Here is a 12,948-nt window from a genome sequence, read left to right on the forward strand (position 1 = left end):
GGCCCCGCTGGCACCGGGAAGGCTGGGCCGGGCCGGGCCAAACCGGGTCGGGGCGGACGGGCTGGGCCAAACCGATGAGGCGGGAGAGCAGCGCGGCAGAGCCCGGCGGGACATCGGGAGGATTTGGGGGGCGCACCCGGGCGGGGCCGGAAGGACGCGAGGGGCGGAAGTTCCCCCGCCCGCCTCGCGCTCTGTCGGTCCGAGGGGCTGCGGCCCGTTCATGGTGAGGGGACGGGGACGGGGACGGGGGTGAGGGGATGAGGGGAGGCTCCGGCCGCGGGAGGCACTGAAGGGGGCGGGGGCCTTGCCAAGGAGTGCGTGCGGAGGCGCTGCCCTGGGGAGGGTTGGGGTGCGGCAGGATTTGGGGGACCGGCCCTTGCGGTGGGATATGGGGCGGGGGGAGAGGGGACGATGTTCGGCTCCGGGGTTGGGGTGCTCAGAGAGGGGGAGCAGGTCCAGGACCCCCGGAGTCGGGGTGCTCGGTTCGCACGTGTCCAGACCCCCCCGGGCGCCCCCCGGCCTGGGGCCGATTGTTTGGGGAGGGCAGGGCTGGGGTTTGGGGAGGGCAGGGCTGGGGTTTGGGGTGCAGCCCCCCAGCTCTGTGCCGGGGGGATGGCAGGGTGCTGGGCTGAGGCTGCTGTCTGTGCTCCCCTGAGAGCCCCGGGCACAGGGACCATCCCTGCCCATCCTGCCCCTCACCCTGGGCGCACAGCACAGACACACAGCCCCAGCTCCGTGGGGATCTGTCACGGGACAGCGTCCTGTTTAGTGGCAGTGCAGCAAAACTCATTCCAGGAAGTGTCATCCAAGTGCTGTGGAAGGGCTGGGAGCTGGATGTGCAGGGATGGGGGTGTTAATCATCCCACTCTGTCCCTGTGAGGCAGAAGTCCAGGGAGACTCAGGGTGATTAAGGATTTGTTGTTAGCGGCTCTGGAGCATTTGTGGAGCTGAGCCAACCTGTGCCTGTTCCAGTGTGACCTCCTTAGCTCAGGGACAGGGAATGTGGCTGGGGGCCACTCTGTGTGGGGTCTGCAGGCACAGGGACTGGGGAGTGCTGGATGGTGGGATTTGGTGTGTGGAGAAGTGTGGGAGGGCAGGGAACAGAGTGGCAAGCTCATGTGTGCTCTCCCTGGAACCACGCGTGCTCTCTGGAGAGCCATCTGTGCTCCAAGGGAAAAAAAGCCTTGAAAACCGTCTGCATTTTGACATTATCTGCTCCAGTTGTGTGTGTTGGGAATTGCCCAATTACCTCCGGGATTACTGATGGAGTAAGAGCTTGAGCTGCAGGAGTTGTGTAAGAAATGAAAGCAGTTGTTGTGGCAAAGCGTTGGCTTTGCCATGTAAGACCCAGCTTAGCATTCCCAGGAAAAACCCTGAGGGAAAAAAAAAATCAGGCCGAGTCGATTTCTGCCCTTCAGTTTCTGACAGTCGGAAACGAAACAAACCCAAAGGTCTGAAACGTTTGAGAACTTCACGAAGGGGCCGAGGGGAGCCGGGGGGTGTGAAACACCCGCTGGGAACGCGGGGCTGGGGAGTCACACAGTGGGGGGCTCCTTCCTTGACCCGGGAACTCCCTCCTTGCAGGAAGAGATGTCGGGAGAGAGCGTGGTGAGCTCCGCGGTGCCGGCGGCGGCGACGCGCACGACGTCCTTCAAGGGCACGAGCCCCAGCTCCAAGTACGTGAAGCTGAACGTGGGGGGGGCCCTGTACTACACCACCATGCAGACCCTCACCAAGCAGGACACCATGCTCAAGGCCATGTTCAGCGGCCGCATGGAAGTGCTCACGGACAGCGAAGGTAAGGAACGGGCTGCTCCCACCACCCCCACTGCGTCCTCCTGCTGCAGGGAGAGCCACAGGGGGCTGCAGAAACATCACAGAACAGAGAGCAACTTCCAGTTGTAGGGCTGGGTAGCTGGTCATGGGGGATGGAGGAACTCTGCTATGGGGAACGGCTGGAGAGAGTTGGGATTGTGCAGCGTGGAGAGGAGGAGCTCAGGGGTGACCTGATTGTGGCCTTTCAGGATCTGAAGGAGAAACATGGAGAGAGACTGTTTACAAGGGTCTGGAGGGACAGGACAAGGGGAATGGCTTCAAACTGACAGAGAGCAGGGTTAGATGGGAGACTGGGAAGGAATCCTTCCCTGTGAGGGTGGAAAGGTTGCCCAGAGAAGCTGTGGCTGCCCCATCCCTGGAAGTGTCCAAGGCCAGGTTAGACGGGGCTTGGAGCAACCTGGGCTAGTGGAAGGTGTCCCTGCCCGTGGCAGGAGAGCGGACTAAATATCTTTAAGGTCCTTGCTAACCCAAACCTGTCTGTGATTCCATGGTTCCATGATTATACAGCTGGGAAAGATGTGGAACAAAAGGCATGGGTGACTTGAGTGGGTGCCTGGACGCCAGTAGGACACTAAGAAGGGCCAGTGCTCCTGCCAGGCCCAGGTAGCACCTGGAACATCTTTTCCTTTTGAAATACTGACACGAAAGCTCAGAAGCCCATGGAAAATGGTGGGGATTGTGATTAGGAATGCAGGAGTTAGGACTTGTGTGTTCACTTTGAAGCCCAGGAGGCTGTTCCCTCTTATCTCCTTAAATATAAAACTTGCTCTGAACATTGGGGGGGTGGTTATGAGCTAAAGCCTCATTTTTTAAAAATTTGTTTTCTTGTCAGCCTGTTGTTTGTTTGCTTCACTAAAACTGAACCAGTTGCAAAATTTTCAGAGAATTTGTAGTTTTATATCAGCATTCCCATGTTTTGGGCATGTCACAGAGTTTAAGTGGAAGCCTAGCTTTATTTCTGTGCTGATGTTTTGCCCATAAAAATGTTTATGGACTGGGATACCTTTGAATTAACAACAGCTACTGCAAAGCTGAGCCTGGAGGTTCAAAACACCTTTTTGGGACTGGTTAATTATTATTTGAAAATTTTGTTTGAATTTGCTGGAGGTGTAGAAAATTTGGCACATGGTGAGAGAGATTGGACTGACTTTTGAGTGCTTTGGAATAGTCTGTATTTAGAGGCTTGTAGGGCTCTTGTGATAGGAGGAAGTGGATTTGGAGGAGAAAAAAATGTAAAAAATACAGTCTAATTAGCTGAATATTCCTGTTTTAGCCAGAAGTCTTTATATTTAAGCTGGGGGAAACAAAGCTGTCTTGTTCCAGGTGTTATCCCATGCCAGGATAAAGCCATAATGTGGGTCCTGTGGTTTGGGGCTCCAGATCAAAGGGTCTCTGGGATACTTCTCATGGGTACAGACCAGGAAGGTTGCATAAAAAAAGCCAGTCTGTGAGCCAGATTGGAGAAAACAATTGTCAAAGGGGAATCAATGCCCTGACTGGGAGCACTGGAGGGGTGGAAATGTTGTGAGCCCCTTCCCCTCACTGCTAAATTTACTTCGAGCAATTCCAGCAGGATCCTCCTGTCCCTCCCTAAAGCTGCTCTGTGCTTCACTAAATTTGATAATTCCAGTCTTCCTAAGGCTGGAAATGGATTGGAAATTCCAAATTTTTGGGAGCCCACCCTGGCATGATCCCAGAGCTTCCTCCAGGCATCCTGGGCAGGTCCATGAGGGCTGGTACATCCCATTCCCGGGGCTCAGAGGCCCTGGAAGTGCAGGTACTGTTTGCACCCCAAATCTGAGAGTAACTGAAGTTTCTTCTGCTAAAATGTCACGTCTGAGACGTAAAATCCCAAATTTATTTTGCTGTGACTCCCACAGTGTCTGTGTGGGATTGTTCCATGAAGCCAGTTCATGTTTTAATAGGAATTTGATACTTCCTGTATGTTGTAACCCAGACACTCCCATGGCAGCAGTTCTTGCTTTATCTCCCCTTGCCTGGAAACTGGGACAATAGCATTGGGGCTGTCAAAGGAAACACTTTTTATCTGGAATTCTTCAAAATCCTGCTAATTGGTCACACCCAAAACCTGGCACAAAGCAGAATGTTCCCTAGGAAAAGAAGCCAGAATGTTTCTTAGGAAAAAAAGCCAGACTTGGGGAGAAACTGGAAGGAGTTTAACCAGTCTGGAATGTGGCACATGGGGTCCTGCTCTGTGTCTGGATCCTTCTGACCTCAGACACAGCTTCCAGCCCCTTCAGCTGGACAATTCCAACCTGCTGCTCCTCAGGCTGTAGGAGAAAAGTCTGGAGTTCTCTGACTGTGGGTGGCAGATGATTCTTTTCAGCTTAGAATTTGCTGTAGCAAAGCAGCGTATTTGGAATGTTTTATTTGCGTGGTTATGAGCAGAGAGAAGGATTTGAGTTTTCCAGGTGCATCCACCTGTTTTCAGCTCTCTTTTGCTGCAGTGGGATTTTTCCCTCGCTCCCTGCTGCTGTAGCCAGCTGATGGAGATGCTGTTCTTTGTCCAGCTGCTGATAAGAGACTGGAGCATCAGGCAGTGTCCAGTGTCAGGCTCCTGTTTCACCTGTCAGAGCTTGGCTGGAAAATGTTGTCTGGTTTGGCTGGAGTGTTTGGATCCTGTCCTGGACACTTCTTGTAAGACAGAAGGGTAACTCCCTGAAGGTCTGATGTGTGCATGTACCAAGGAGTGAGGGGAGGGGGGAATTCTGCCCCTCTGCCCTGGTGAGACCCCCTGCAGTGCTGATCCAGCTCTGGGGTCCCAGCACAGGAAGGACATGGAGCTGTTGGAGCGAGTCCAGAGGAGGCACCGAGATGGTCAGGAGGATGAGGCAGCTCTGCTGTGAGGAAAGGCTGAGAGAATTGGGATTGTGCAGCCTGGAGAAGAGGAGCTTTGGGGTGACCTAATTGTGGCCTTCCAGGACCTGGAGGGGGTACAAGAAACATGGAGAGAGACTGGCAAGGATCTGGGAGGGACAGGACAAAGGGAATGGCTTCAAACTGACAGAGAGCAGGGTTGCATGGGATACTGGGAAGGAATTCTTCCCTGTGAGGGTGATGAGGCCCTGGCAGAGGTTGCCCAGAGAAGCTGTGACTGCCCCATCCCTGGGAGTGTTCCAGACCAGGTTGGACGGGGCTTGGAGCAACCTGGGCGAGTGGAAGGTGTCCCTGCCCATGGCAGGGGGTGGGATGGGATGGGCTTTGAGGTCCCTTCCCACCCCAAACCATCCCATGATTCTCTGATACCTACAGCTCTTGGATTCTGTATCCTGCCTAAATGGATACAGGATGGCCTTGTAACACTGCAATTAAAAACCAGCTCTAACAGACTTCAGCTCAACCCACTTGTTGGCTCTGCCGTGGCTGAGCGTCACTGGGGTCACTTCCCTGAGTCATCTCGTTTGGGCTGTTTGGGTGAAACAGAAGGTTTTTAAAGCTGTTTTAGTGGTCACTCGTGTTTTGCAACACTGCTTCAAATGTTTTCTCATTCCCCCTCCCTCCACATGGAAATGAGCAATTCTGCTTTGATTTCACCATCTGTAAACATGGAGTTGCAGCAGATTTTTCCAGCCTACAGAGGAATCAGAGGGGATAGCAGAAGTTTGGGGATGGTAATTCTGCCCTCAGCTTGCCCTTTACCTCCCTGGGTGTTGGTGTGCTCTGGTGAACTTGGGCAGCAGCTGCACTTGTGGAATATGGATGTCCTTGTTCATTGCCATGGCTTGTGCTTCCTCTTTGCCACAGAATCCCACAATGGTTTGAGTGGAAAGAACCTTAAAGATCACCCAGTTCCAGCCCCGCTGCCATGGACAGGGACAGCTTCCATCACATCTCCCACTTAAATGGGATTTCTTGCTTCCTGCATTGCCAAATGGGCTTTTTTCTGCTCCACTTGGATAAGTGTAATGTGTTCATTAGTCTGGATGAGTCCTTTGTTCCATGATTTCTCTGTCTCTAGTTCTCCCTCCTGCTTTCCAGTTTGTTCCTAGTCTGTTAAATCACCCTTTGAGCACACATTGTGTGTTCTGGAAACAGCAGGAATGAGGGAGATGGGAAACCTGGAGTAAAACTGCTGCAGAGTGTCTCAGTTTCCCTCAAAACAGCATGAAAGGGCCGTGTTCCCTTTCCAAACCGAACCAAATGTTCAGACTTTACTCGTAATTCCATTCATGCAGAACACCCAGGGTCTGCCTTAACCTACTTTCCTTATTTGTCCAAAATATGACTCCTTCCCCACAAGCGTTTCCTCGCTGCATTCCTGAGCCTCAGCCTGAGAGTGACCATCTGTTCAGGCAGGGGGACTCCAGCCTCCACTGCCTCGTGTTCCTCAGGGTCCTGATTCCAGCACCCAGAGGTGACATGTGGATCCTGCAATTGCAGTTGTCCAGGGAGAGCTCTGGTTGGAGCTCTTTTTGTGCACTCTGGAGAAGAGAAGGCTCTGGGGAGACCTCAGAGCCCCTTTGAGTTGGGGTCTCCAGAGCTGGAGAGGGACTTTGGACAGGGGCCTGGAGTGACAGGACAAGGGGGAATGGCTTTAAGCTGAAGGAGGGAAATTTAGATGAAATATTGGGAAGAAACCTTCCCTTTGGGGGTGGTGAGGCCCTGGCACAGGTTGCCCAGAGCAGCTGTGGCTGCCCCATCCCTGGAAGTGTCCAAGGACCAGGTTGGACGGGGCTTGGAGCAACCTGGGCTAGTGGAAGATGTCCCTACCTGTGACAGCAGAGTAGACTAAATAGTCTTTAAGGTCCCTTCCCACCCAAACCATTCCATGATTTTCTTCCCACCGTGGTCCGTACATGGCAGTGCTGTTGAGCTCCAGGGCAGGGGCTGTCCCTCTGTCTGTCTTTCAGCACTTTGACACTGTCAGGGCCTTTTGCCACATTTGCCTCTGCTTGTCCTCACTGTGCTCTTCCCTGTCCCCAGGCTGGATCCTGATTGACCGCTGTGGGAAGCATTTTGGGACCATCCTGAACTACCTGCGGGACGGGGCCGTGCCGCTCCCGGAGAGCCGCCGGGAGATCGAGGAGCTGCTGGCTGAGGCCAAGTACTACCTGGTGCAGGGGCTGGTGGACGAGTGCCAGGCAGCCCTGCAGGTGGGGCCCAGGGCTGGGGAGGGGCTGGGGGTGGGCAGTAAGAATTTCTGCTGGTCTCACTTGGTGGTTTCGGAGGCTTGGGATGAAACTGGAACAGTTCATGTCACTGTTGAGCTGCTGTGTGGTCCTTGCTCCCACAGAACAAGGACGCGTACGAGCCGTTCTGCAAGGTCCCGGTGATCACCTCCTCCAAGGAGGAGCAGAAACTCATCGCCACCTCCAACAAGGTGAGAGGGGCCCGGCTGTGCCCTGGGGACAGCTGGGGGTGTTCAGGTGAGAAGGCTCTTGGGAGACCTTAGAGCCCCTTCTGGTGCCTAACGGGGCTCCAAGAGAGCTGGAGAGGGGCTTTGGACAAGGGATGGAGTGCCAGGACAAGGGGGAATGGCTTCCCACTGCCAGAAGGCAGGATTGGATGGGAGATTGGGAAGGAATTCTTGGCTATGAGGGTGGTGAGGCCCTGGCACAGGCTGCCCACAGAAGCTGTGACTGCCCCATCCCTGAAAGTGTCCAAAGCCAGGTTGGATGGGGCTTGGAGCAACCTGGGATAGTGAGAGTTGTGCTTGCCCATGGCAGGGGGTGGTGATAAAGCACAGGGCAGGTGAGAATAGCTGAGGATCCAAAGCCAGAGGATATATCATCTATAAGAGTAGCTGAGGATGCAGTCCCAGAAGGGGGTCAGGAGGGATTGCAGCCCCACTGCCAAACTGTGCATGCACAGGTTGGCAGCAACAGCACTAACACCACCACCAAAATCCTGCTGGGAATTCTGGAGTGTCTCCGCGGGGCCTGGGGCTGGGCTGAGGTTCCAGCTCTTGCTGTGCTTCCTGTGACTGATCTGAGCTTTGTTTCTTACAGCCAGCAGTGAAGTTGCTGTACAACAGAAGCAACAACAAATATTCCTACACCAGGTAAGAGACTTCAGCTTGTCTTGGAAGTTTTTCATGGACTAAAATCCACAAGAACCACTTCCTTTTCCTTCCTCCAGACCTAATGACACATTGGTGTTGACATGCACTCCAGTTTTTCCGAATTAATTTCAAACTTGAGTCAGAAGGGAGCCTGCTACCATCAGTGGAAGGCTGAACCTGTGCTATTCCTGTGCCAGAGGAGTTCCTCTAATCCTTAGGTGCAGCTGGCAGAGGCTTCTGGAAGCTGTCTGCTTTCTGTCTGCTGTCTGCTTTCCCATGGATTGCAGTGTGATAGTTGAGTGCAGGAAGCCTTCCATGGTGTATCCATGGCATAACACTCTGTCCATCCAGCTGGTGCTGAGCTGAGGAATGGCTTTATTTGGGCCACAGGATTTTGCACACAGCTGAAATGGCCTTGGATAGTTGACATGTTGCTGTTGAGTTGCTGCTGGTTCAGAAGCAGGTTTTCCTGCTCGTAGTAGTGAAATAGCAAGAATTAATGTCTTGGCTTTGCCCCATCCCTGGAAGTGTTCAAGGCCAGGTTGGACAGGTCCTAGTGGAAAGTGTCCCCGCCCATGGCAGGGGAGCGGAACTGGATCTTTTAAGGTCCTTTCCAACCCAGACCATCCTATGATCCTATGACACTGTAAGTGAAAGGAAGCTGGTTGTTTGGGGGCTGTAAATGCCCCTGCTCTGTTCCATGTGCCCTGTAAATCCCCGCTGCCTCCATCCCCCAGCAACTCCGACGACAACATGCTGAAGAACATCGAGCTGTTCGACAAGCTGTCCCTGCGGTTCAACGGGCGGGTGCTGTTCATCAAGGACGTCATCGGGGACGAGATCTGCTGCTGGTCCTTCTACGGGCAGGGCCGCAAGATCGCCGAGGTTTGCTGCACCTCCATCGTCTACGCCACCGAGAAGAAGCAGACCAAGGTACGGGGAAAGCAGCGGCTGCCTGGCCATGGCACGTAACACCGGGGCAGTTGTGATGTTCCCTAAGGCACCTTCAGTCCAGCTCTTCATCTTTAGGCTAAACCTGTGCATTTAAGCAGGTTTGGGGGTTGGAACTAGGTGATCTTTAGGGTCCCTTCCAGCCCACATCATTCAGTGGTTCTACATCCGTGTGTAAAGGGGGATGCAGGCGAGCACAGGAAAGACCTGTCTGAGCCTGCCCTGCGTGCAGGGTGATTTTGGGAAAAGCCCAGGTAGTTGCAGGGTCTCAAAGGCTGGAAGCAAATAATGGAATGGAAAGGGTTGTGCCAGAAATAATTTCGGTGGTCGGAGTGCAATTAAGAAGTTGTAAAAACAGGTGTCAGGAGTTAAAACTGAGGTAATCTGGTGCGTGCAGTGACAGGCAACAGGTGAGAGTGACCTTCTCTTCCTTGGGTGTGCAGGTGGAGTTCCCAGAAGCCCGAATTTATGAGGAGACACTGAACATTCTGCTCTACGAGTCCCAGGACGGGAGGGGACCTGACAATGCACTCCTGGAGGCCACAGGGGGGGCAGCAGGTCGGTCCCACCACCTGGAGGAGGACGAGGAGCGGGAGCGCATCGAGCGCGTGAGGAGGATCCACATCAAGCGCCCCGACGACAGGGCCCACCTGCACCAGTGAGCCAGGTGAGCCCCGGGCCCCAGCTCTGGGCAAGCAGCAGAGGACCAGGAGGCTCACCTTCTACCCAGCACAGTCTGTAAATTATGTTTTGTAACAAACTCTAGGTTATTTGGGGTATTTAAATGCTGTAGTTGTAGGACAAGAATAAACGAGGTTATTGGGCGTACGGTGGGTTCTGTAAGGGCCTGTTGAGCAGCTGGAGAAATGCCCTGAATTTTTAGCACTCTTGTTGTTGCTGTTTTGTGCTAGAGAGGAGGAGGGCTGGCTGCCTTTGGCTTTGGTAATTATCCTGCACTTTAAACACAAAACAAAACAACAAACAAAATGCTCAGCCAGCCCAGCCGTCCTCCTTCCCTCCAGGCACTTCCTGACCCTCACTCCTGGCACTCAGGAAAGGCTGGGATCTGGACACAAAGCTGCTGCACAGCTCTCTGTCTCCCAAGTCTGCAGGGCTGGGAGCTCGGGAGTGCCTTGGGGTGACTCCCTGAAGGACAAATGGCACTGGCTGGTGATGTTCCTGGAGTGCTGGGAGCAGAGGGACCCCTCAGAGCAGGGGGGCTGCTCCCTTGGGCCTGGCTGTGGCTCCACACAGCTCCCTGGATCTCCTCCAAGGGTTCAGTGGAGCTTCTGCAGCACTGAGGGGAGACCCCTCCCTGCTTTATCCCTGCGGTTCAAGGTTAAAATTCCTCCAAAAAGAGGAGGATCAGGAGCAAATTGTCCGTGATTGCTTTCCTTTAGGGTGATGTTGGTACTGGTTAGTGCTTAGAGCTTCTGCCTGAGCCTGGAGCTGGGGAGTTGGTTTCCAGCAGCTCCCAGGTCAGCCAGGTGTGTTCTGTGCTGTGTAGGAGTCACAGGAGTTACTCAGAAGTCACAGCAGGTTCAGTGCCTCTGTGGCAGGGGAGCATTGGTGGGGGGGTGGGCAGAAGTTCCCTTTGGAACTGATCCAGGAGCATTGCCTTGCTCTGAATGAGGGCAGCACTACGGGAAAGAGCAGCAGACAGTGGCCCAGAGGCAGATAATCCTTGTTTGACTGTATCCTGAGCATATTCCAAGTCTTTTCAGCAGTGGCAGCTGTGTGTGGAATGGCAGAGTGTGGAGAAGGCAGTCTAGTTTTCTGAGAGTGCTTTTGTGTTGTAAATGAATATTTCATCTACCTCCTCAGCTCCTGTTGCCTGTTGTGGAGTCAAGTGACAGTGATGGTGGGAGATGGGGTATCATTCCATAGGGCTGGAAGCAGAGCCACAGCTGTGATAGTTCAGGTAACAAATCCTGGGAGGGAAAGAAACCCGAGGTAGGAAGTGTTAAACTCCCAATTCAGCAGTACTGTGGCCAACACTGGAGCACTCTGGCCTGGGCTAGAGTTTCCTTTGACCCTTTCTGTGGAATATTTAGCACTGCCCTTAACAGCCAGAGTGCTCTGGAGCAGCAGCTCTGTGTTCCTGCTCCAAGGATCCCTGCTCCTGGCTCAGGGCTGCTGAGGGCATGTGAACAGTTACAAACCAAAGGTGTTGCAGAACCACCAGCCCTGTTACCCCAAGGCTTCTGTTCCACAGAGCAGTTACACCCCAGTTACTCAGAGCTTCTCTGGAGGGGCTGGAATTCAGTATGAAGTGTTTGTACAATTTTGGATCATCAAGTAGAGCTAAAAAATTTCAAAATTAAGCTGAGGACATCTTTCTAGTAACCAAAGACTTCTCTAAGTCACAGGCAGCTGGTGTCTGTGGCAGGTGGGGTTGTTGTTCCTGTCTCTTCTTTTTTCTTCAGCTACTGATTTATAAGAGCTCAGCAGTTACCTTGAGGTTCAGCAGCTTCAGTTCTGTCTTGACAGTTCAGGGCTTCTAGTTTGAGTTGTACTTACACCTGTTTGGGTTTGTAGGAGTCCAGAGTGCAGGGGCTGAAGGAGCCAGAGCCTCTCCCCTGCTGGCTGTGATAAGCTGGGGAGTGAGGAAGGGAAGTCCTGGATTGCTGGTTCTCCAGCACTGTGTACTTTGACACTTATTGGTGTGTTACTGGGCTGTTGTGGGTTTCTGACCTTCTGTAACAGACCTGCTGCCCCTGAGGGGTTGAGTCTCTGCATCTCAGCAGTGGGTGAACAGGGACCACCAGCCCATGAGTGTAGAACATCAACAGTCCTGCAGCAATCCCTGCTCCCTTCAGCTGAGCTGGGTCTGACCTACCTGGGAGACCCCAGACAAACTCCAGCCGTGTCCCGTGGGGCAGAGCAGGTTCAGCTCCAGGAGGTGACACCAGTGCTAAGCACCTGACAGGTCACATCTCTGTGATTAACTTCTCTGTAAATAGAGTCTTAACTGGCTTTAGGCTTTTCTTGTTCGGGTTTTGCAAACTAAGTTCTTTAAAAAACAGGGAATGGTTGTTTTTAATCTTTGTACAGCGGTTTGTAGAGCTGTTGGTTTAGTAAAGTCACTCCAGGAGAGTTTAAGTTCTAATTTCAGTTTTGTTCCTGTGTTTGTGGGCAGACTCTGCCTTAACACACTCCTGAGTTCACCCTCTGTGCTGGAGTGGTGCACAAAGCTGTGCTGTGGTGTTGGGGTGTCCTTTACCTCCTGCCCCGTCCTTGAGTGCACACTCTGGTAATGCCATTGCACAAATGCTCTCAGCTCCTGAGCCTCGTTACTCTAAGTGGTTTTGCCTCAGCTCTCAGGTGCAGGTGGGGCTCAGGGCAGGTGTCCTGGGCACAAGCAGCTCTTCAGATTATCCCAGGGACAGCAGACATGTCTGCTTCCCTTCTCCAGCCACCAGCAGTGACAGCCCAGCCAAGGAGAGCTCAGCAAAGTCTTCCCTGGGGAGAGATATTGTGGACCTGCAGCTCATAACACAGGTGGGGCTGCAGGAGAGGTGGCAGTGACCACCCCAGGCTGACACCTCCCCATCGGTGTCCGTGGAGCTGGAGCACCAAAGCAGCTGCTCCTGCACTCCCAGAAGCAGGTTTAGATCCCCCTGAGCCCCACGACCTTTGGAAGGCTCTGAGCTGCCATCTCACCTTAGAGCAAAGTGTAGGTAGAACCCTTCAGTCTTGTTTCATGGACAACAGCAGATTCCTGTTCTGCACAATCATTCCCTCCTGTTCAGACTTGGGCACAAAACAAGCTTCCGCTGGATTTCATTGTATGGTTGATGTTTGCAATATGTACTTTTGTTTTTTTTTAATATAACACAATAAATTAGAAGAAATTTCATATTTACATGTGAGTCACTTTATTATTTGTTGGAAGCAGAATGGCCTCATGGGCCATGGAGCTGGGGAGGAGCTCTGGGGGAGAAATATCACTTCCTTGTGGATGTTAATTTGATCCCCCCGGGGATTAAAGGCAGCAAGTCAGGGACCTGAGCATGGGGAATTTTACTTGTAATTGTGCTGAAGGGACAAGAGGTGGATTTGGTTTAAGTTGTCCCTTTTCACTTGGTGGTGTGATGATGCTATTTTGATTGGGGAAGGGGGGAATTTTTGTTTCGGTT

The 12,948-nt window shown here is 53.1% G+C and overlaps 1 protein-coding gene across 1 annotated transcript; it reads left to right on the forward strand.

The window, feature by feature from the left end:
* Positions 1-87: 87 nt before the first annotated feature.
* Positions 88-12,674, forward strand: KCTD10 (potassium channel tetramerization domain containing 10). Its single transcript, XM_050318380.1, has 7 exons — positions 88-223; positions 1,585-1,798; positions 6,781-6,950; positions 7,091-7,177; positions 7,806-7,858; positions 8,596-8,791; positions 9,253-12,674. The coding sequence occupies exons 1-7, from the start codon at positions 221-223 to the stop codon at positions 9,469-9,471; spliced, it is 942 nt and encodes a 313-aa protein (XP_050174337.1). The 5' UTR covers positions 88-220; the 3' UTR covers positions 9,472-12,674.
* The last annotated feature ends 274 nt before the right edge of the window (positions 12,675-12,948 follow it).

Source organism: Myiozetetes cayanensis, unplaced genomic scaffold, assembly GCF_022539395.1.
Source record: "Myiozetetes cayanensis isolate MyiCay16 unplaced genomic scaffold, myiCay2020 scf21, whole genome shotgun sequence".
Taxonomy (NCBI): Eukaryota; Metazoa; Chordata; class Aves; order Passeriformes; family Tyrannidae; genus Myiozetetes; species Myiozetetes cayanensis.

Bases quoted from the DNA above. Each gene is read 5' to 3' on its own strand.
- KCTD10 (XM_050318380.1), top strand. The intron at 1,799-6,780 runs GTAAGGAACGGG...CCCTGTCCCCAG, and splicing joins AGTGCTCACGGACAGCGAAG to GCTGGATCCTGATTGACCGC. The intron at 6,951-7,090 runs GTGGGGCCCAGG...TTGCTCCCACAG, and splicing joins AGTGCCAGGCAGCCCTGCAG to AACAAGGACGCGTACGAGCC.